This window comes from Lepidothrix coronata, unplaced genomic scaffold (assembly GCF_001604755.1).
Source record: "Lepidothrix coronata isolate B3197 unplaced genomic scaffold, Lepidothrix_coronata-1.0 Scaffold22, whole genome shotgun sequence".
In the NCBI taxonomy this organism is placed as follows: Eukaryota; Metazoa; Chordata; class Aves; order Passeriformes; family Pipridae; genus Lepidothrix; species Lepidothrix coronata.
In genome coordinates, this window is record NW_016690202.1 from 7,485,201 (window position 1) to 7,508,673 (window position 23,473).

The window sequence follows — 23,473 nt, forward strand, 5'->3', positions numbered from 1 at the left end:
ATTTATGCCAAAGAGTTTGCCTATGCTGGCTCAACACTTGCTGCTGAAAATGATATATATTTGCTAACCCAAGAATGCATTTTCCACTGTCCAGCAGCTAGTTAAGAAGATTAATGACTGCTTTGTAGCTCCAATTAAACTCCTTTATCACCAAGAGGGACCAAACAAGTTTTGATTTCAAAAGTACTGCTTAAGAAAGAAGACCAGGGCTGCATAACACTGACATTTTATTAGAATTCATCTGTAACAAATGGAACTTGTGTCAGCAAAGAACTGATTTTCATACAGACTTTCTGTTGCCACCAATGTAACGAAGTAAGAAAATAAAAAGCACGCCTTTCATTCTGTAAAACATTTACGCGTACTACTAATTAGAGGTAATTGTATCTTTTTTAACAAGCCATTTTACAAGGTAATTTTTTTAAATTTTTCAGTCTATGCATCCAAAACAAGAGCAAAGAACACAAGTTTTTATTATCTTTGTAAAGACACTCCAAGCTTGAATGGCAAAGCCACATAATGGATGGTTATAATGAGACCTGCAGCCTTCTGATATCTGTGGAGTATCAGGGCATCAAGAAAAGAAAAAAAAAAAGAGAGGCAAAAAAAGAGAAAAAAAGGAAAAAAAAGAAAAATGGAAGAGAATAAAAGGGAAAAAAAGCAGTTGCTTTTTTAAGTAATTGCAAACTTTTTTTTTCCTTTTTACATGTTCCGTCATTTAAATACATATAAGTGGATTTTATAAGCAGTTTCTCACAGATGGGTTCAAGTTATAACATTGTTGGGTGTAGAATCAATAGGGCAGTGCATAGTACAAAGGTATATATAGAAAGTGCAAATCTCCTTAGAGGGCCACTCCTTCCCCCAGCCATCCTCTCCACTGTCTAACCACTCAAATAATTTTTTAAAAAAGAGCTAAATTAAACTTCTGTATAAACCATTTTTATATATTTTGTGGGTTTTTTCCCCGTTGCAACTAATTACAAAATTAGACATAACTACACATATAAACGTAAATAATAGCACCGTATTGGTTATGTTGATGAAACCAATTTTAAGCTTGGAAATGTATGATGTATGTAGACAAAGATGCTCACGATTTAAATTAACCACAGAATGCACATATAAGAATACAGAAAGTGGAATGCACATCAATGATGCTAAGAGTTATCTTAAGAAACACAAACCCTAAAAGGAGTATGTAGTTGTAGAATAGTTTTCCTCACAAGTTGGTTCTGCTTTTTTGTAATTTTTTTTTATTCCCTTATTTTCTTTGGAGCTTGCAAGATGGTCTGCTAGGGAAAAATGTGCTGATCCTTTTACAGATCCAGTATGTAAGAACCTTCCCTAGTCTATGTTTCCAAAATGACACTTCTTTTATTTTTGTGTTTTTCTGATTCCCTATACTTGAGTTGAAGAACATAACCACATTACATAACCTGGCACTTCAATAATTACTTTAAAGTATAAATCAAGAAAGAAGAAGAGAAAGAAACATAGTGCACATTCTTCTCTGGTTCAGATGTAAGTTATAGAATCTCATTCTGAGGTAGCCTTCTATAATACTTCTATTCTTATATATATATATATATATATACACACATATATATATATATGTTTTGACTTTTTGGTTGTTTTTTTTTCATTACAAAAGTGCTCAAATGCAATTGCTGAAGTTTGGTCTTTCATATTTTTCTTTCTGCTAGCAGTGGGAAAATTGGAAGAAGAAAAAATGTTGAGATCACATTGACAAGCCATAGCAATGCTCCTCTTTGAAACCCCAAAGAAAGAATTCCTTTGATACTCATGTACTGACAATGGCAGAATACACAATGGAAACCGAGGTCAATGTAAATGGCATCCTATAAAGAGTCTCAAAAAGTACTTTTTGCTGTTTAAAAAATTTTCCTTGTTTCCTAGAAGAAAATCTACTGTCATTCTCCAATATGTCCTGGGGGCTCAGTCTTGTTAGCCTTACATGAACCTTCCCACTGAAAGCAATGGTTTGACTTTAGTGATCTGTTGACACAAGTGAATAAGCAGGACTTGGCCCAAAATAAACTATAAAAAAAAGAAAAAGAAAAGAAAAAAAAAAGATGCACTGCTGATGTCAACTACTGCTACTGTACTGCTACATCTCTGCAATGATAATACTATAACCGGTGACACAGTGGGTCTGAAAAGCCAACCAGAAACAGATTTTCAATTTGTGGGCTGGTCTGTTATTGGAAATATGGAAAGATAAAGGGCCTTGACTACCTATGTGTTTTGGGTTATCATTTATTACCATCCATACTTGATTAGAAACCGGAAATGCATATTTTTCAAAATTGTCTGGTACATGTATTAAAACGTTTGAAACGAATAACAGATATAAACAAACGGAACTAAATACAAATGAAGGCTAACTTAAAGAAATGCTATTCAAAATAGGCATCAAATATAAGGCACTCTAAATGTAAAATTAAAATAAACCCCAGCATCCCCAAATAATGCTGTATGCCACAAAACGTTTGATTTCACAGAGCAATATGTGTTTGGCTTTGCCCTGTTACATAGGATAAATGTAAATTATATAGCGCACACTATAGACAGTATACTATTGAATACAATTTTAAAACATCTTAATACCTAGTATATTACAACATTCTCCCCTCCTAAAGGGATATGCACTGACCTTTCCCACATGCACACCTCCTACATTTAATAATATGATTTCTTATTGCACTATAGTGTTACAAATATTGAACTTCACTTGAAGCCTAAATCACATACTCTGTGTGCGTGTGTGCATGTGTGTGCATGTGTATGTGTGCATGTGTGTGTGCTCAAGTGGACATGTGGACAGAAGTGCTAATTGGGAGAGAGATGATGTTCAAATATCAATGATGTGCATTCCTCATTTCCCTTTGAAACAAAGGTTTATGGACCTTAAAAATGCAGAGATGATCAAATAGTAGTTTGATATAATTGTAGTATGCTGAAAAAGTTTCCCAATGCTTTGATAAATCCAGGTATGTAAGAATTGGTATGTTTATATGCATGTGTGTGAATATCTATCCACCTGTACCTCTGTAACTATACAGGGTCAGACAGGGGTAGACAGTAATACATAACATATACATATATAAAAAGAGAGGGGGTGTGAGTGTGCATGTGCATATGTGTGCGTGTGTGTGTATGTGCTAGCAGCATCTTTATACTTTGCGCCTCCCTGTTGATTCCAAAAGAAACCATTTTGATTTAACTGATTACAATGAATATTTTCTTAAAGAAAAAAACCACAAATAAAACTATAAAATTAATATCTAACAGGACTGTGGTACTGTAGGACTGCACAAAAATGTGCAAATTTTCAAAGTATTTAACATTTCTACAGCACGATATTACAGATAACAGTTCTACAGCTTAAAAAAAAATCTACATTATTTAAACAAAAATATTAACAGTTATGCAACCTTTTCTTTAATTCACTTCATTGAATGATAAACTCTTGTTAAAAAAAGGAAAAAGTTTACACAGTTAAAAATGAAGCACAGGTCAGCAGTATCTTTACAATACTAAAAAACTAAATCAAGGACTTTCTTTTTAAACATTCCCACATTTTCCCTAAAGTGTTATGATGAGCATTATGACAGGAAAGGGTGATGTTGAAGTAAAGAGTCCGTTTTGTTTGAGAAGCCAGGACCCAACCTTGCAACAAACATCTTGCACTGAACTGCAGTTCTCAAAACTCCTCTTTGCAAAAGCATGTAATCCTGAACAAGATGATAATTTTTTTTTGATTAATTTCCTCTTCCCTTTAACTTCAACCAATGTCGAACCCTTGAGGTATCTGTATATGAGATCCTTCAGACGCCTCAGTGGTCAGGATTCTTTTATTATGGTTAGGTTATTAAACTGTGAATTCTTGGTCCACATGGAACAGTTGTTGTTGGGTGGGGTTTTTTTTTGTTGTTTTTTTGTTTTATATATCCCCAATATTTTTGTTCATTTTTTTAATTTATTTTATATATCCCCAATAATTGCTCCTTAGCTAAGAGTTAAGAAGTACTTCTAAAGCACATTGTATGGCTCAGAAGCGGCTCTCTGGATCTTAAAGGGCCTGCAATAAAAATCCACAATGGGTTTTTATGTTGCATAGTGATCAAAGCTGCCCAGATATTCCAGTGCGGCTCGATAGCAGAACTGGTATTGATCCTGGAAAGAAAGATAGAAAAAAAAAGCATAAAAAAGTCAGCTGTTTTGGTTGGTTTTTAGTTTCCTTCAACTAAAAGTGAATACTTTGTGGCTACAAACAAATACACCACAGAGACATCTGCAGTTCAGCAATGTTCACTCGCTAACATCAACAGAAAACCACTGTGAGTTACAACAGATGCAGAAAGACACTCATTTAATGCAATAAAATTTTCCACAGATTGCAGCTTATTTTTTGTGCAGAGACTATATACTCAACTACTGACTGTTTGTTATTCTGGATTAAAACAATATCAGCATAAAGCTTTCTTCTGATGGGAACATGCTAAGGCGCTTTTCCCCCATGTATTTGAAAATAAGTAGCAAAATATTCAATTTATTCTACAGCAAATACAACACACTACGTGATAAAGTTCATCAGAGTCTTAATATGGAATGTCATATGGAAAACCATCAGCTTAAAATTCACGTTAAGGAAGCAAAGGGAATCCCAACCTTTCAGTTATACAGGCTTTGATGAATATGTGAAGATACCTTAAGCCTGTGGCAAGAAAAGGTGCTAAAAGAGAAATAGGCAGCTAAAGCACCTTATTCACATAAAACAGACTGCATTTCAACCTATGCCTGGAAGAAGAAAGAACTTTAGTCTGGTGAGAAATTTGCTTATACCTCTGATGAAACCAACATTTGGTATTTTGTGTTTTTCTCACCTCGATAAAGCAGTCCTTTTGCACAGTTATGTTATGTTGCACACTTACACTAAAATGGAACATCTGTGTTCTCATTTGCCACTGCCATTCAGGGTTTAAATGGTAAAAAAAGAAAAAAAGGAAAAAAAAAACCATAAAAGAAATTGCTACAAAATATCAAGGACGCCTGCTTATTTATCTGATAGTGCTGTGTGTTAACCCTACATAGGTTGCACTTGTTAAGGCAATAACTAAAATTCTTGTGGAGGCGAGGAAACTAATCAGATATTTGTTTCACTGAGATGGTGTGATCACTAATTTTTCATTTCTGTTAGTTGGAATAATCGGAACAGTGGCAGAATGCATTACACATATGCCTAAATTATAAGTGTATGTGTGGTCCACATGGAGTTCAAGTGCTTTGTTGAATAAGGATTAGATTTCCTGGCAGTTTATGCCACTGAACAAGAGATTTGTTTTCCACAGAATCCTGAAAGAAATGAGTACACAACACTTCTGCTTGCAGCAGTGGGGATGAAGGGTGCATACAGAAATAAGTCAAAGCAGGGGGAGGGAGAATATATTGTGGAATTGAACTCTGTCAGGTAGGCTCAAAGAAGCATAGCTGTTCTGTATACTGTAGTTATTTCTTGGAGCTAAAAATGACAGAAAGCAGTCATTTTTCATTTTGCTTATCCAGAAAAATGATGATAATGGAAAAGAAATGGAATTAACTCTTCAGTTTGGTCATAGTGATTTACTTGGCTAACTGACAAGATTAAAAATAAGTATCTGTATTTTTCATATAAGTTTTTATGAAGTTGTCTTTTTTAAAATAGGACTACCCAGCTTCTATTGAACAAGTTTAATTTTCTTAAGGGAAATGGCAAACTCTGGGGAACCATTTTAAATTTCACAGACTGTAATTTAAAGGCCAGTGTCAATCAAATGATACTAAATAAATGTACGACCTAAAATGTTTCCCTTCTCTTGCCCTTTTTCTTGGTTTTCCTAACCTATTGCCTCTGGCTTAGTTCAGGTCTTCTGCTCAGAAATTAAAGTATAAATTAAGCACAGCATTAACTGATAATGTTTAGACATTCTTTATAATGTGACACATGTAATCAGTTGATACTGTTTATCCCTTTCTTTATTTCTCTATGCCACTCTTGCTAGCACAGAAATTATTTACATTATAGTTCTGAACATGGAATTTACCATAATGATTTTCAGGCCAAACAGCCACTTGCTTGGTGACACAAAGTCAAGAAAAACATGAAAATAATACAGCATCAGTCTGAAAACATGATCAAACACCTAGCTCCCAGAACAACAACAACAAAAAAAATCAGTGGATCCACCTGCAGAAATGATTTGCCACCTTCTTTATCACTACACATTTCTGTCAGGAAACAGTGCTCAAATAAAAATGGGTGATACTTCACAGATGGTTTTTCTCAACTACCATAACTTAGGATCCACTATTGAAACGATTTTTTTCTTCCCCAGCCTGCAGTAACTAGTGCTGTAATGCTGTAACAGGAAACAAGTCCTTGCAGTACCTTTAGGGCAGAATTTACCCTGTAGTCATATGGTCATTATATGACTTCAGATATAAATGTAAGTACATTTTATACAGTCTCAAACTGTGCATTTTTTTGTTATTGTGTAAATACTACTGCCGCATGAGAGGAGCCCTGAAGAGAAGATACAAGGACTCTCTGAAACAACATCTCAGCCTTGGCCATATTGATCACCATAACTGGTCTACTCTGGCCTCCAGTTGGGAGGCCTGGAGACACACCATCTACAACGCTGCTGATGCTTTTGAGAAAGCAAACAAGATCACTCTTGAGGAGAAAAGACAACGCAGAAAGATTCGTGCCCTGCAGAATATACCATCTAAGGAGTCTTTCTGCTGTGCCTTTTGCAACTGGATGTGCCTGTCTCATATTGGCCTTTTTAGCCACCAGCACGCTTGTAACAAACATGGGTAGAGCCCTTCCCAAATCTTCGTTCTTGAAGCCTAGCCATGATGTAAATACTGCTTCTTTTCCCTCACTGTTGTACAAGGATACTGTTTTGCTCACCTCTGTCTGTACCATGGCTGGCCGCTGTGTCCGTAACATTTTGACAGTCTGGAAGATGTCTACAACACCTTCATATCTCATTCTTTCTAATACAATGCTCAGGGTTATGAATACTCCAGTCCTTCCAACACCCGCACTGTTGCAATAAAGGAAAAAAAATAAAAGGAAAAAATGGATGTTAATTTACAGTTAATGCTGAAAGAATTGGCTGACAAATTATCTGTGGTTACAACACACCATATGTGCACAAATTTCTATATGGTGAAAGGCTCACTAAGCAAAATTCCACTGCAAATTACCACATTGCATTCAAAAGAATAACTGCACTCAAGCAAATTTTATGTGCTACTAAGTATGTCTGACTCTTCAGTCTTCCTTGCAAAGTGACTTGGTTTTTCATCCAGATACACAATAATCAGTGCCTGCTGAAGTAAATGAGAACATTTGTTACCAATAACATACATTGGAAGTGACAAGAGAAAAAGAAGCCAAAATGCATTTTACTGCTTGCTTTACTTTAGCTTGTTCATGTATATACCTTATTTTGCACATTTTCAGTGTGTTATTTTACCTTCTACTTCGAGTTAGAAATAGTGGATGTTCAATTAATATCAAACTTTTGCATGCACACTCCAACTTAAGGGATACACAAAAATCTCAAGACAGCTTTTATTCAAGTCTGGCAGTTGATCTTTGCTTTCCAATGCTGATATTCAGATACTATGTCTGTCTTTACCAGTCTTATTTATCTTCTTTGAACATATATGGCTTGTTTGCTCTCTGTTCTGTCTTGAGTTTCTGCTATTAGCTTCAATCCTTAAGAACTGATGAAAATTCTTGTAATCAGTAGAGGTAATAGCTGTCAGCTTTTAAAATTAAATAATCACTTATTCATAAAGATTACCCTTGGTCAAAGTGACAGGTAACTGCAGAGAAAAAAAAGATTTTCCAAGTCTGAACTTCTGCGTGTGAAAATTAAGCACTCTGTCATCTTGCTTTTGATATTAATAATTTCACAAGGTTTTCTCCAGGCAGACAAACTTGGGAAGCTGAATATTTATGAAACCTATTCACCAGACAGGAGAGTGGAAGAACATGAACAGAAGGTAAAACCTGAAGAACTCTGAATGTTCATATGAACTATAACAGAGATCCAGTGAATTCACGAAACTAGTGTGGAAATTGAATGTCCAAATTAACAGTATTTTAGTGTTTGGCCTAGATTAGTGTACTTTTAGGGCTAATAAACAAATGCGATTGGATTTATCAATTTTGCATAGCCTGTGCGCCTTCAGATTGCTGAAGCCAAAGGATAACTGACACAACACTTGAGAAAATATCATGCTGTCATTGCTGATTAACTATATGGGATGACAGCAGGCCTGGACATCTAAAGCAATTGCAGTGTAAGCTCTCCTTTCCCTCATGAGGTAAATTAGAAAGATAATATTTAAGAAACATTCTGAAATATCCTGGAAAAACATCACTGGAACCTGCTTGGACTTTACAGAGCTGACGACAGCATGATCTAAACCAAGTAGCCCAGAATGAATAAACCAGCAGAATGAAGGCAGATTACTATTTTATTTTCCCCTTGTTCCTGCTCCTGCTCCACTATTTAAAAACATCCAACAAAAAAAGTATGATTTTCTTAACTGGTGAGGGGACTTCTGGCCTCACATATTAGAAAATTTTCACTATTTGAAAAAAATGACTCAGAACTCTTGAGTTCAACAAAAGGAAGGAATTTATTTTTTGTCTTGTGTTCTTAAGAAATTCACAAGTATCTGGAGATGCTGCTTAACAGGGAGGAGAGACTAATATGGAAAGATCTCAGTGCCTGCAAATGTTACTCAGCCTAGAGGGTGGTGCAAAACTAGTTATCAAGTGTGATGTTTTCAGAAAAGCCTGTAGGAAACTGATCCTGTTCCCCTGAGACTGACCAGCATATTTTAACACGGCAAGAGTTCCTATCAAAAAATGCTTAGGATTTCTAAAGAGTGAAGGCACTACTTCATGATGCAGTATGGTTACAGAAATTCAAACAGTTAGAAACCAAAGTTAGGATGCTTTAATTAGGCATGAGAAAGTATTAATATTTTTGTAAGGGAGAAGAGATTGTTACTACAAATACATCTTGAATGCATTCTGGAAAAACTTGGTCTTCCTCACTGTCCACCTAAAACCTGGACTATAAATATGTAATATTTGTTGAAGTGAAAATTTTGCTTAAAGGTGAACAATCCTATGCTCTCTCAAATATTTTTAATTATCTGCCTAATAAGGTTAGAAATTTTTAAATTCAACACTCTGACCTAGTTGTAAAAACGCCAGGGAAGGGGAAAATTTAAAATTGTGGGTGGAATAGGTTTACTGTGTAACAGAGAAAGCAAGCTTGTGAAAACTGCAGAGAGGGAAGAAAACCAAAAGGAAGTGGCACTATCAGAGTTTTAATTCACTTTAAAACTCATCATGGTACAAACTGGAGGAATTTTTACAGTAATTCTACAAAGACTAGGAAAGTGCAGGTGTCCAGGATCTTGTGCTTCCTGAAAGAAACCAATAAACTTACTAGTTTGCTAGGGACAGCTCCTACTTATGTAAGTTGACTAACACTGATAGTGATGATCAGCATTACCAGTCCCTAAATTGTCATTACAATGATGATAAAGACATTTAAAGACCAAGCCCTGGATAGTTACACCAGAATTGACTGTTTCTACCAAAGCCAATGGTACAAATCTCCATAATTTTAGCATGAAAGATCCTATCCATTTGGAAGGCCTATATAACATACTGCAAACAGTATTCATTGCAGTCACAAGCGGACAAGTTTGCATGGTACAAAGAACTTAGAAGAATAACATCACTTTGCTTTCTTATCTGCATAAAGGCATAAATATTGCTTATTATTCCTGTGCTCTCAAAACTCATTAATATTGAAGAATAAGGCTTATTCTTATCAGGATTGTCCTTCATTTTCCCCTGCCAAATGAATCCCAACCACTGCTCTGCAATGCTATTCTCCTAGCAGTCCATAAAAAATTTTAGGCACTTAAAAAAAGTAGGATTCAAGTAGTCCCATACATTTATTATGTCAGTCTTTCCCCTTCATGATTAGGGGATCATGAAGAACTTAACTTCTAGTTGCTCCCGACTTTGGAAGGACAAGAATCTCTCTCCCTCTGTACATTCATAGACTCTAGAAAACTCATTTGCTTTGTCTTTACGCTAGTATTGGGGCATTACTTGGCTTGCAGTAAGGACCTGGAACTTGTATCAGTATTTTGTATCTCTGTTATATAAATAATAATATTTAATCTCCCAAAAATAATTTCATATTACAAAAATGACTATCTAAAATCCTAATGGAATTTATAGAAAACAATTTATTAAATAAGAGATAAAGGACAAAGATATTATTTTTGTCCATCTGCTATGGAGTCTAGAGAGAGTCTTTCTTACTGTAAAGAAAATAAATAAAAAATACAAGAATTTTAAAAAGCCCTGCAATCTGTTTTCATCTGCATATCAACTGTAAAGGAATTGAGGGAAGTCATCACATCAAAAAATGAGCATTAAGTTCTGAAGTTAGAACTCATCAACCCAAACCTCAATGATTTTTTGACAGGCAAAGTTTCTAAACACCACTTTCTATTCTGTTCCCTTTCTTGATATAGCTACCATTTTTAATTGTCTCATCTTGATAGCTACTAATGTGCTACTGAGGTGTAACTAGCTTGTTTGCGGGTAATAATCCCCATGAAAGTTACAGCCTCACTTTTAATTTCCAGTGGAAAAAATATCAGATATAGCAGCCTGTGATAAGGCTCTTCCTATGCCTTCTGTGTGCAGCATTGACCAGATTGCTTTTACACTGCATTAGAGACACTTATAAGTGAAGAAAAAATCCTGGGCTTCCACATATTTCTGAAAAACGTTTCTGTGCAAACGGAATATCACAGAGCAGTTCCCATTTTGTAAAGCACTTCATTGTGTTCCTTTTTAGATCTTCTATTTGAATACCTTTTCTGATAGTTCACCTCTGACATTCTGTTTAAATATATACCTTTGTCAAATTCAGCAATCATGTTTAGAAAAAAACCAAATCTGCATATCAGTTCTTTTTAGGCTTTGTTTACTTACCTGCAGTGAACAGAAATTGGCCCATCCTGACCAAATTGCTCTTTTGTTTTATGCACTTGGCCTATGAAGTCAATAAATCCTTCTCCAGACTTTGGCACTCCTTGCTCTGGCCAGTCAGTGAACTGGAACTGCCTCACTGTTCGGGACTGGCCATCCTTTAACAAAAGACACAAATAATGTATCACTACAGCATATTGCAGTCAGTCAGCTTGAAGTCAGTCAACCAATAATCATAAAGACAATCACAAAGCAAGGACATTGAGAGAAGCTGGGGAATGGCTAAGATCAGATTTATGAAAATTCTTTCAATTGCAGTACTAGATGGAGCTTTTGTAGACACTGGCCTGGATGTGTAGTTTCATTAACGGCATTGCATGGATTCCCTTCTCCACTGCACAGGAGAGTTGTCTGACAGTCTGTGTAAAAAGTGTGTCTGAGGCTAAAAGCAAAAAAACCCCACCAGGTTATATGACTTTTCTGGTAAGTTATGTTTTGACTCCAGCGGACTGCAAATTCCTTTAAATACAAATCAAGAAGAATAAGGTTATACAATCTGACTTTCCATTTCCTAGATGGCAGGAATATCTTTACTGATAACACTTGTTTAATCATTGCCCTCCTTGCATATGGTATTTTAACAGTATGCTGCTTTCTATGATGTGGACATTTCGCCTGAAAGAAGACTGGTCGAAACAAGCCAGTTGTTTAATAAACTACAAATTTCCCTTCAATAATTGTTAATTTAATTCATGAAACAGCTTGGAGTCAGTTAAAATTGAGAAGAAGGGCTTACTTTTTCAAAACAAGCCATCTTAAGCTCTTCATTCCCTGTGGTTAGGAATACCATTGTTTAAAACTGCAGAATACTGCAGCATGGTTATTTTTTATAACAGGGCCACTGGAATTATTAAGTGCTGACTTCTGCTGTATGTCTATTCAACGTGTAAAAAGTAAGGACAGAAAAAATGCAACACAAATGGATAAAGTAAATTTGTTCTGCATTTTCAAACACTGTGCATGATGATTTTGACACTGTCAATCTGTACAGCTGAAATACTTAGCAGCATGGGCATATGGGCTATGGATGTTAACTGGTGCCTCTGGACATCATGTTTCCTAAGCATTCACCCTGCCATGTCTCCAAAATGGTCTTCTATTAAGTGAAACTCATGAAAAATTGAAATCATTACTGGAGATTCCCCCCCAAAAGCAACAAGTTATGCTGGAGGCAAGAACAATCTTTCTCTTTTTTTCCCCTCTACCACAAACACTCAGCTATTACAGATCTTTGAAATGAAATAGAAGGGATTTTAAAAATAACCAAAAGAAAATCCAATAGTTTGCTTCTATGTTTCCTCTGGTATTGTGGGTGTTTGCCTCCTATGTCTCAGATGAATAAGGAAAACAGAAAAAGCATGTGTGTGCCAGGCAGTGCTCCGTGAGAGGACACACATACTGCCTACTTCCACTAGACCACTGTGACAATTCAGTAGTCTATTTCTGTGGTATGCCTTTCACCAAATAAAAAAAATGAAATGTTTAAAAACATTCACCCAATTTGATTTCTTGTGGTCATCAACAAAAAGAACAAATATTTCCTTCCAAAATAGCATTTTCTTAATATAAACTTCTCTAATCATGGTCTCTGTGATCCCATTTTCCTCCATGAACGAATAATGAAATTACATCCTTCAGATAGCCTTAGGCACATGACATCAATTAATGAGGAAGATATAGCAATAGGTTGATTCCCTACAAAATAACCTTTCATTCCTCTAAAGTAAAGAAAGAAAACCTGAAATTTTACTTACTTGCAACAAGTTGGTTACAGAGATGGGAACTCTTTAGCAATTTCACACCCTGATAGGATTTATACTGTAGCAACAGTAACTTTTTTGGGGTAGAAAAGACACCACCTTACTTAAGTCTAGTCTGTCATTGCGAAGACCACACATTACTATTTGATAAATAGATTTAAGGGCAAATATTTGGTTTCTGTGTGTGTCTAAATCAACTGCATTGGTATGCTTCATGATTTTAGTCATTCAATATTCCAACAGAAGTCTGTGAAATGACAATAACTTCTGTTATTTAAAGTATTTTAATGAGCAGAGAAGTAAAGGTTTTTAGTCTATGTTCATAGCTTTAAAGCACATTGGGAACTGATCTACAATTTCTTACAGTACCCTCTGCTACTGACATTATAAACAGTGCTGATTTCTTTTAATGAGATTTTTGCCAACAGCAGTCCAAATACAAATGCCAAATTTTATTAAAATCTTTACTTTCAAATATTGTGACAGTTTACACAGTTAGTTATCAAAACAAGTACTTTCAGATACCTACGTGGCACAGAGGGCTTTTAATGTATAATCCTATTGATTGGCTGACCGTTCAGATTTCTTCTTGCTCCTCATAGGGGAGCATTGTCTTTTGATTAGGCTGTAGAATTTTTAACACTCTCTTACAGCCACCACTAATAGTTTGGCTTTAAATGAGACTGGCCCACCATATTGACCTCTCCAGTTTACAGAGAAAGTAAGTACAAAGCAGTTAGAAGCAGTAGATTGAAACAGTTACAGAGGTCAATTTCACTGTACAACAATTCACAGTTCAGTTTCAGAAATAACAGGGAATTCCACACCAAACACTTGCTGCTGGCACCTGCAAAGGCAACATGCCTCATTTTTTGTCTGTATGGAATTATTGGTCAGCTTGGCTCTGCCAGAGCATGGATGGTATTCTAACAGTATGGATGCACTTGGAGATGAAAGGGAGAAAGGATGATTACAACCCCTGCAGCATTTACTCTTCTTTGAATGCAAAAATTTAGTCAGATGATCTCAATTACTGGGTGTGACAGCCACAAAAGCCAAACTATGGGAAGAATATAATGTACATTTTAGTAAGTAGTTCCCATATCTTCTGGTAAAGGAGCTACATTTTCCCAGCATATCTAGAAAATTTAGGATGGTACTATTGGCTCACTGATGACTTTAACAAAACTTTTTAAATTTGAGGAGCAACAATATGTGACAGTAAAATGTCACAATAGGACTGTCAAAGTGCACATATGCTTGACATTTTAAAAAGAGTTGTATTAATATCAGGTAAAAAAAATAAAACTAGTTCTGGTAAATTTAGTTATTTGACCCTTTCAGACTTTTTAACTGGCTTGATAGCTGTAAGCAAACAGACTTTCTTAAATATCCTACTTCAATATAAACTCTTGAAAAAACTATTTGGAAATATATTCTGTTTGCACTTCCAACTACAACTGTGGCTTTTTGTTATAACCATTATTTTGGGATCAGAGCTTGGCAAACTATGTCACAAAATACCTCTTCCAGCATGAGACAGAACAGATTTTTAATAGGTGATCTATGAAAACTATCAGCATATTTGTAGTGAAATTGGCTTTTACTATCTCTGCTTACAAGTGTGCTTAAAGACTGATGCTGGAAGACTGTTCTCCACTTTTGTGGTTCTTCACAAATAGGTTAGCAAAGCTAGATCCTTACTAGATTTCAAACAGAATGAAAATCAGAGTGTCTACAGTTTCTGTACAAAAAAACTACATCTAAATCTCATTTGCCAAATAAAAAGGTTCATATACTGACTTGGTTAATGACAATACTATCCAGATTTACTTGATGCTTAGATTAAAAGCAGCAGTCTCTCTAACTATGAGAATGTCTAATATTTTGGATGCTGACTGGCAACTCTTGAGTAGTCACTCATGTTATTCCTGGACAGTACATCCTGCTATTTTGATTTCCTACAGAAATGGAGGCTGATAGTGTGTTTTCCTGCCATGCAGACTAAAGTGCTAGAAATGAAAAGTCTGAGAAATGCCAAATATACATTAAAAGTTTATGTATGTTTAATCTTATATCAGTGCTCAGTTTTGGACTCAGGAATTCAGATAAGAAATGCAGTATTAAAATGAGGATGCTAGGGTCACAGCTGCATGCATCGACTCTGCAGATAAACTAGAGTGCTGAAAATAAAATTATAATGTGCAAAGCTTGTCAAGCTTTTCTTATGAATGTCATTTGCTCCGCAGTTTTAAATCTCAATGTATTAACCTTCATACTCACTCAGCCTAGAGGATGGTACAAAACAACATATTTACTGCTGTAAGTAGCAGAAACTGTCCTCAGAAATCATCAATTGGGAAATCAGGAAAAAAAGGAAAATGGTTCTCAAATCATCTAATGTATTTTGGCACAAACAGTTGTTCAGAACTTTTCAAAGTTGTGCTGTCCAGACGCTAGATCTGAGTGAAGTCAATTGTTCCTACAGAAAGATCCCATTAATTAATAATAACTTTACCTGCTTTATTGTTATTGCTTGTAGAAAGTACAAGGGTTTTTTTAATAATAATAAAATTTAAAAAAAAAGATATAGGGAAAGAAAAAAATTGACATTTTCTTTCAAACTTCTGGGAACAAGTGTAATGCTATGTCAACTTACCCTTGCATCTGTAACCTTGAATTCCCTCAGAATATACTGTGGCATGTTGTACTCTGCCATTGGATCTACCACAAAATACTGATATCTGGCTGAGCGCTCTGCAGGCCAGTATTGGTGGCATTTTTCCTACAAAATGACAAAGTATAATACATTTCCTGTTACTTGAGAGTACGACCATAAGTCGGTATAAACCTTTTCTTACTCAGTTAAGTGTAATGTTCACGATAAGTGCCATTAGTGAGAGGAACATGAGATGCTCATGTTGGTGAGAACATTAAATTTCATATGTAGAGTAAAAGCTTATCTTTAATATGAGATTGCAGAGGTGTTCTCTCTGGTCACTGTGTTAGCTGAACTTGTTTACACTTCTGCTCAGTTTCATCATCTATCAGTGACAAGAGCTATGGATAGTCTAATTTTCAATATACATTTTTTTCCTTGATTTAAATCTTGAGACCACCTTCAGCTTTCTTTCTTTTTTCTTGTTGAAGCAAGCTGCCCCAGCCTCAGTCAAGACTCTATCTCTGCATCCACTAGCCATGTCCTGAATAATCTCTATTCCCTCATATACATGGCCTAACTCAGATTTCACTTATTACATGCCAACTTTATCTTGATGTAATCCTGTCCAAACAGTAAACTGCTTGCCTCTTTCCAGTACACAGAGTGTCAATGGAATGAGTTTAGAACTCTAAACTGGGTGCTGAAACTTTACCATTCAGCACAGAACATGCTTTCTTTTAACACTGTTACAAGGAGACCATGCAAAAGTTTCCAAATAAGAAATAATCTTTCTTTTTCAGTAGACAGCTTTCTCTGCATGCTTCAGAATATCAGCATGCAGACTCAGTTGCTGAATCTCATTGTGTCCCACAGCAAACTCCTATGTCTAGTTTGTCTATTGCAACACATCAATAGATTGGAAAACCTTACAGCTAGTGACCAACAAGGCCACTGATATTTCAACAGAAGGAACCTAAATTCTCTTTTTTGGACACTACCAACAATGAAATATTTTAATAAAAAGAACTGCTATAATCAACATCTTAGTAAAGGAATTTAGAGCAGTACTTACTCTGCCCATTTCTCGTAGCTTAGTGAGCATGACCACAATTGTAGAATTATGCTCCCAGAGCATTCTCCAGAAGTCTTCAGTTGTTTCTGCTAAAGGACCCTGTGTAGCTATGTAAGCTTTTTGTTGTCTGTGTTGAAAAAAAGTAAATCAATAATAATATTTTAATGAAAAAATAAATTGATACCCATGTCCTCTCTTTTTATGTAAGAATTATCTAGGGGAAAAATGTATATAGTATTAATAACAATCACATTAAAGCCTTATTATGATTGTTTAAGCAAACTACGGATTTTTATTTTTAGAACTTTGAGAGGAAAATTACTCTGTTAATATTATGATGTATGTCTTTATCATTATTATTTAAATTTTAATGCAACTCTAATTGCTCAATTTGGTGTGCTGTAAAAAGCACTTAAGAAACACTTAGTCATGCTGGTTCATTTTGCAGAAATAAATGTCTAACAATCTATTAAGTTTAGGAATTACAGGATCAGTCAGTTTCTTTATTAACTCCTCTTCAACAATCTGATGCCTCCAGCGCAAGTAAGGCAGGAAGAAAATTTGGGAATGGAGTGTACTATCTTTCCAGGCCTTAATATCCTACCAGTGGAAGCTACTACCAAGCTCTTAAAAACCCCAGGATCAGCAGCTTTATGAGATGATGACCAGTTCTTGTTCTCACTTCTTTCAATCAACAGAAACACCTCTGTGGGTGATAGTGGGTGATTGGTTGTTTACAGTTATGAACAGAGGCTCAGAAAATGATTTCTGTGGATAGGATACTTAGGTACACCTAAACTGCCTTAGGGAAACTATACCACTTCTCCTTTATGCCTTCTTTTACCAGCTGCTTGAGTCAGAGGAGGGCATATTGCTCTAAGTTGTCATGAAGATGCTGATGGGCAACACAACTGCTTGTGCATAAAATGCTCTTGGTGGTTAGGTGAAGTCTTGGCCAGTGTTACAAGATCATAGGTTATAACCTTGATACACAGACTCTATCTCCTGTATGTTATTTCTATGTATCGTTTTAAGCAGAATAATTGTGAAGAAACAGAGGTTCCAAATCATGAATGTGCTTAAAATCTCAGTATCTTTCAGTATGTAAAGCATACTGGAAGTTCTCTGTGGCTTAAAGATAGGTAAAAATATAATGTTTAAGATTCTATGTAATTTACAGAATTTTTCTGTATTGCATGGGGTAAAAATCTAGACCTTTTATTAAAATTCTAAAAAACACCCAATCAAACATGGCAGGCACAGATAATAATAAACACTAATTTTCAATATTATATTAATTTTCAATATTAAGCTTTGTTATTTTCGATATCATTACATAAACAATTCTGTAAACTTTTAAAACAGTCCATATGAGAACACATCACTGTTAGTACCTGTATCCATCAATGAAACTGGCATTAATATAATCAGAGCCTTCTACTCCTCGGATAGGCTGCAAGCATACCCTTGTGGACTCATATGGCATAATATTGACAAGGCGATTTTTGAATTTATTACATGGAAGATTGGCACTGATGAATCTTGAAGTGTGAGCCTTGGAGCTAGCAAGACGCTGTTGAAAACAAATTAAAAGAATAAGTCTGGGTATAACAAAATAAATGACACTATCAGGTATTATAATCCCTGCTCATTATCCATTAATGAATAATTTCAATTTCAGTTGCTTACTTTTCCATATTCTACTGCATTATCTAAATATTTGTAAAGCTTCTTTCAACAGCTTATACAAGTTTGTGTCTGCTCCATTTATGCATAAGGACAAATTCCACCATTAAACCACTATGCAAACACACGTTTCAAACTATAATAATAATAAAGGAACAGCAGGGTTAAATCACCCTCATTGAATGGTTCTTGTCTGGACACTCATTGAAGATAGAATTGTATGTTTCAGAAAGAACACTTCCTAATTTAAAATTTTAGTCTGCCAATGTCTTTAGCATTTTATTATATTCCTGGATATATATTTTGACTATTTTTTTAACATATTAACTAATAAATCTTTTTATATATTACTCGAAACCACTGGTAGAGAACAGAGCAGCTATAGGTGTTATACCATTTAGTTTTGGTTACCCGCAGCATAGAATCCCAGTACCTTAAATTCCAGTTCCATTCCTGTGACATTCTCGCCTGTTTCTATCTGTGTCAGCTTCTGGATATACGCATACAGGTTTCTGGCTGGCACTTCGGTATTTCCACATGTCACTGCTTCCAGCAGTGCATCGTGGATAAAGATGTATTGGTCCTCAGTTTGAACCATGTAATTCCTCTGTGCTCTCATTAGAGTTACGTGGCCATAAATATCTACAGTCTTTTCATGCTTTATTCGCTCTAACATGGCATCTATCACAATGAAACAGCCAGTCCTGCCGACTCCAGCACTAAAAGAAATGAACACCGGAGAGAGAACATGAAGGACTTTTTCATTCACTGTGCTTATTTTCATGTCATTCAAGTTTTAAAGTTTTGTAACACTGATTTGAACTGCAGATTTTTCTGAATATGAACATAAGATTTTATGAAAGACATTGGTGCCCTGAAACAAGTAAACTCCTTAAACGTCCATTGCAAGCAATTGAGAACGTGGAATGCTTTTATATGAGATCTTTGCATGCTGTGGTTTAAGGTTTAACTATAATAGAAACAGAACACATTGCAACATGTTCTAAAAATATATATTTTATAAAATATAGATTTCCAATTCTTAGTAATGGAAATTACTGGAGATGATGAATGCTCTAAGAATTCAAACTTTGTCTGTAGAATGATTTCTAACTCACTAAACATGCTATTCTGTTTATAGAGGTGAATTTATTGGCAAAGAACAATGTTACAGAAAATGAGTCTTATATATTTCCATCATGCTTTGGAGGTAAACTTTCTACCCCTCTCCCAACTCTGCCAGTGGGGCTCCTATTAACACTGTTTGTTCTGTCCTCTGCTCTTTCATTTAGCCAGACTTTGCAATGCAGACTCTCGACTACACAGTTGTGCTAGCCATAGGCTGGGGAAATCCACCGGCTGTTTGGACACCAACTGTTCTGAATCAAATCAGATCGTCTTTTGGCAGCCATGTGTTAAGACTGAACTTAAGAAGTTTTGCTTCAACTACTTCCATGCATGTAACTATGCAAAACACAAGTGTCGAGTGTAATGGGCTTTGCATATTTGTTTTCTCTCCAGGATTACATCATGCCTGTAAGAATGAATGATAGTTTCAGGCCTCCTAAATGCTTAACTGTTTTCAGCTAGTGACATGAAATGCAGTATGTCGTATAGTAAGCAACAGTTTATAAACCTTCAAGATACTGATATTAGCTAAGATAAGGATATTTAAGAACATCACAAACTGCAATTTTTTTAAAAGAAATAGAAACAAAAATAACTACAACTCAGCTTCTAGAGGACAATTATATAAAACCCAAAACTTCTCACATATTTTCTTGAGCTATTAAATATCTTAAGTCCATCCTGAAATTGATAAGCAAGGTTAAACATTTATTTCTTCATGACAGCTTAAGAATCTTTGCCAGCTACCAGCTAACTGCATTTACTTACAACTAAATCAGAAATAAGTACAGAACAGAAAGATATTTTATCTCACACAAGATAAGTTTTGTTTCTCAAATTGCCTATTTGTATATTGTTAATCATGTATTCCTACCACCAGCTAGCCTTCCAAGAAGCAGATTCCCTTCAAACAGCTGAAGACTTTTGCTAGCCGACCAAATGCATCAATGTCAGCTTTCTTACCTGCCAATCCAACAAGTATTAATCAATATTCTGTGTTCAAGAAAACTTACCAATCAATGACATTCATCAATGGGAGTTGTAGAGACGGAAAATACAAAGAGAAATAAAATGATGGCTATCCTAAACAGTAGTTAATTTACTTGTATAATTAAAGCTCTGCATTCCAGGAAAAATTGATGGCATTAACATTGCTAATAATCAGGAAGAAAACCTCAAAAAGCTGTTGCACTATTCCTTTGGGTTTTTTTCTTATAATGGCAATGAAATCAACACAAGTAATATATGTTTGTATGTCAGATTGGTTAATACCAAGTTTTAAATAATTATTTAAATGACTACTCTTGACATTCAGTTTTTATCAGCACAACAAGTGTTGGCCAAGTGAGAAATATGAAGGTTTGATAGTGCAGATGTTCTCAGTAAAATCTCAAATATGGTTCTTTTTCCTATCATGTATTAATGAACTGCTGTTCCAGAACCATGTTTTTAACTGGATATGCCATTTTCCAGATGAAACATTAAAAAGTTGACTGATACCTGCAGACCCCAACTGCAAAAGTCCCCCAATAAAAGGCTTGTACCTTCAGCTGGAAAAGGCAATTTTCAGTTCTTCTTTTCATGTCTTGTATTATCATTTATATATTTATTCTTCCAATAAGCAAACTCAAACAGGAATACTTATTAACATAGTCTAGCACAGAAGATATTTTCTAGTTTACAGGTCTATGCAGTGTTTGTAACAATCATGACACCAGATCCAAACACATTACTGTGCAGTAATTTCATGATCAGGATAGAGGAGCTGACACCCTACATTTATTAAGGCATTTGGCTTCAGTGGGTTCCTGACACACTTATCTCTGGATCATTTTATCCAGCAAGATATTTTACTATTTTAAGGCATTCAGGACATTCCAATTCTGCCTGTTATAAATGAGCTGTGTGTCTACCAGACAACCCTTTCCACATAAAAATGGAACCAAGGCCATGAAGATTTCAACTTTTCCTCTTTGAAACATGCCTTCCCAATACTTTCTAACTCTAAATTACAATAGCTCGTTATATAAAAGCAAGAAGCTATCGTATCTTTATCCCCTGTTTCTCCTTCTCTTCTATCACACAGACTTCTTAATATAGCGTGATACACTGCTGGGAAGCCATGCAGTTTGAATTCTCACTAATAAATTACTGAAACATAAAAAAAAAAAATAAATCCCTGTGTACTGTCTGCTAACCATGATAATTCAGCTAATAAGAATAATTTCACAAATTAATTCCACCTTTGTTATTGACTTTCTTGCCCTTTTGGTTTGCCTCTTCTGGTGTTACTGTCAAACTTAGAATTTTAAAAAAATAACCTGTCATTTCAGCTAGTGAAAGGTATGGTTGTGTTTGTAAGCTGAAAACCTAAGGAATCTATTACTAGGAAACTGTTATTGCTTAAAATATTGTCATTTACATTATTGTAACATTTGTTTTCAATTTCTAAAAACATGACTGACTCAGTCCCATGAGCTGAAACATGCTTAATGTCCTGTGATGCAATACTGCTACAATCCACGAAAAGAAAAATGAAGAGGCATAAGGGGGCCATTCTGCATTAAAATCACTGTATGGATGTGTTAAAGGTTGGCTTTTGTGATTAATTTGTAGCTGTTTAAATGATGACCCTTTACTGATATTTCAGTGGTTTGGCAAAAGAAGGCAGTGTAATTACCAATATTCACAGATCATTTAATTGGAAGCAAAGACAGTAAAATGTGGACCAAAAATCATGTAGGACATTTTTGACTCATATCAGGGGAAAATTTTATTGAATATTACTGTTTCAGATTGAATGAAGCCTGCATTTTTAAACTGAAAGTACCTAAAATTGCTTGTGATATGGGAAATATATAAAAAGCATGGATTTTAATATGGAACTTCATGTGATTAATTAGATTCCAACCCTACAGAAATTCTGTAGTAGTTCTGACAAGAGCAATATTTAGATTATTTTTCCCTTTTCCTGTTAAGAAATTAGAACAGAATTGAAAATCACCCCTCTGACCAGGAAGCAGCAAAAAAGGCCCCTTATGAAGCCATTGAACATCCTTTCGAAAGGATAAATCTGACTGATACACCATAAAGACCTCTGCAAAGAGGTAAATTTAAATTTCACTTTATAGAATAGACACTGGACTGCTTCAAGAATTCTGGTACTGGCTTATAAGAGACCTTTGAGAACTGATCTGCAAGTGCACAGTGACTTTTTTTTCTTCCCACTGTGGTTATGGTCAGATACCAGCCAACAAGGATGGCATACAGAACCTTCTTAGGTGTAATGCTTTGCCAAACAGAAGACTTCATCCCATATTTTCTTCATCCCTATGCTTTGCATGGAGGCAACCACATTTGTCACTGTCACATACAAAACTTTTTAAAATGAACATGGAAAAATAGAATGAAAAAAACCAGGAAACAGGAAAATATTTTGCTACAAGCAGATAAAGCTCAGTCGAGAACTCACCCTAGTTTTCTTAGATAGTGGGCAAAAGCATGAGTGGGTCATAAATCAGAAGTCAGCCTTAGATCTTTCTTCCTTTACTGAGTTTTATGATGATTTTTCCTTACACTCTGTACATTCTCAGAATTCTAATATTCTTCAAATACAACTACCCCAGATTTAAGCCCAATTTTTTGTAATATGCAATTGCAAAAGCATAATAATATTCAGGAAGTAAATTTGTTCTTCATCTAATCCTGAGTTCAGCTCTGGAGAGATCAAGGACAAGAAGCTGTCTTATGAGATTGTATCATAAACACAAACAAACAAACTCTCCAATATTAGAACACACAGAATCAAAACTCCCGGAAATTTCTCTAACAAGTCCAATGTACAGAGAATAACTGTTTGTTAAAATAACTGAAAAAGGTGAGTTTTCCATGCAGGCTAAAAACATAGCATTAGTAATGTTCAACAAATTAAAAAGTTTTTTTATGAGACTCTTCTAACAAGGACATTTCATCACAGCACTTCA

General features: G+C 35.2%; 1 protein-coding gene across 1 annotated transcript in view; it reads right to left on the reverse strand.

Annotated features, from left to right (window-relative positions):
- Nucleotides 1-210: 210 nt before the first annotated feature.
- PTPRD (protein tyrosine phosphatase, receptor type D) overlaps nucleotides 211-23,473 on the reverse strand; it is a 350,584-nt gene continuing 327,321 nt past the window's right edge. Inside the window, exons 30-36 of the mRNA XM_017808222.1 lie at nucleotides 18,796-19,081; nucleotides 18,071-18,249; nucleotides 16,677-16,803; nucleotides 15,602-15,727; nucleotides 11,126-11,280; nucleotides 6,980-7,115; nucleotides 211-4,200 (exon numbers count right to left, since the gene is read on the reverse strand). Coding sequence (XP_017663711.1) covers nucleotides 4,132-4,200; nucleotides 6,980-7,115; nucleotides 11,126-11,280; nucleotides 15,602-15,727; nucleotides 16,677-16,803; nucleotides 18,071-18,249; nucleotides 18,796-19,081 — 1,078 coding nt within the window. The 3' untranslated portion in view covers nucleotides 211-4,131. The remainder of the gene's footprint in view (nucleotides 4,201-6,979; nucleotides 7,116-11,125; nucleotides 11,281-15,601; nucleotides 15,728-16,676; nucleotides 16,804-18,070; nucleotides 18,250-18,795; nucleotides 19,082-23,473) is intronic.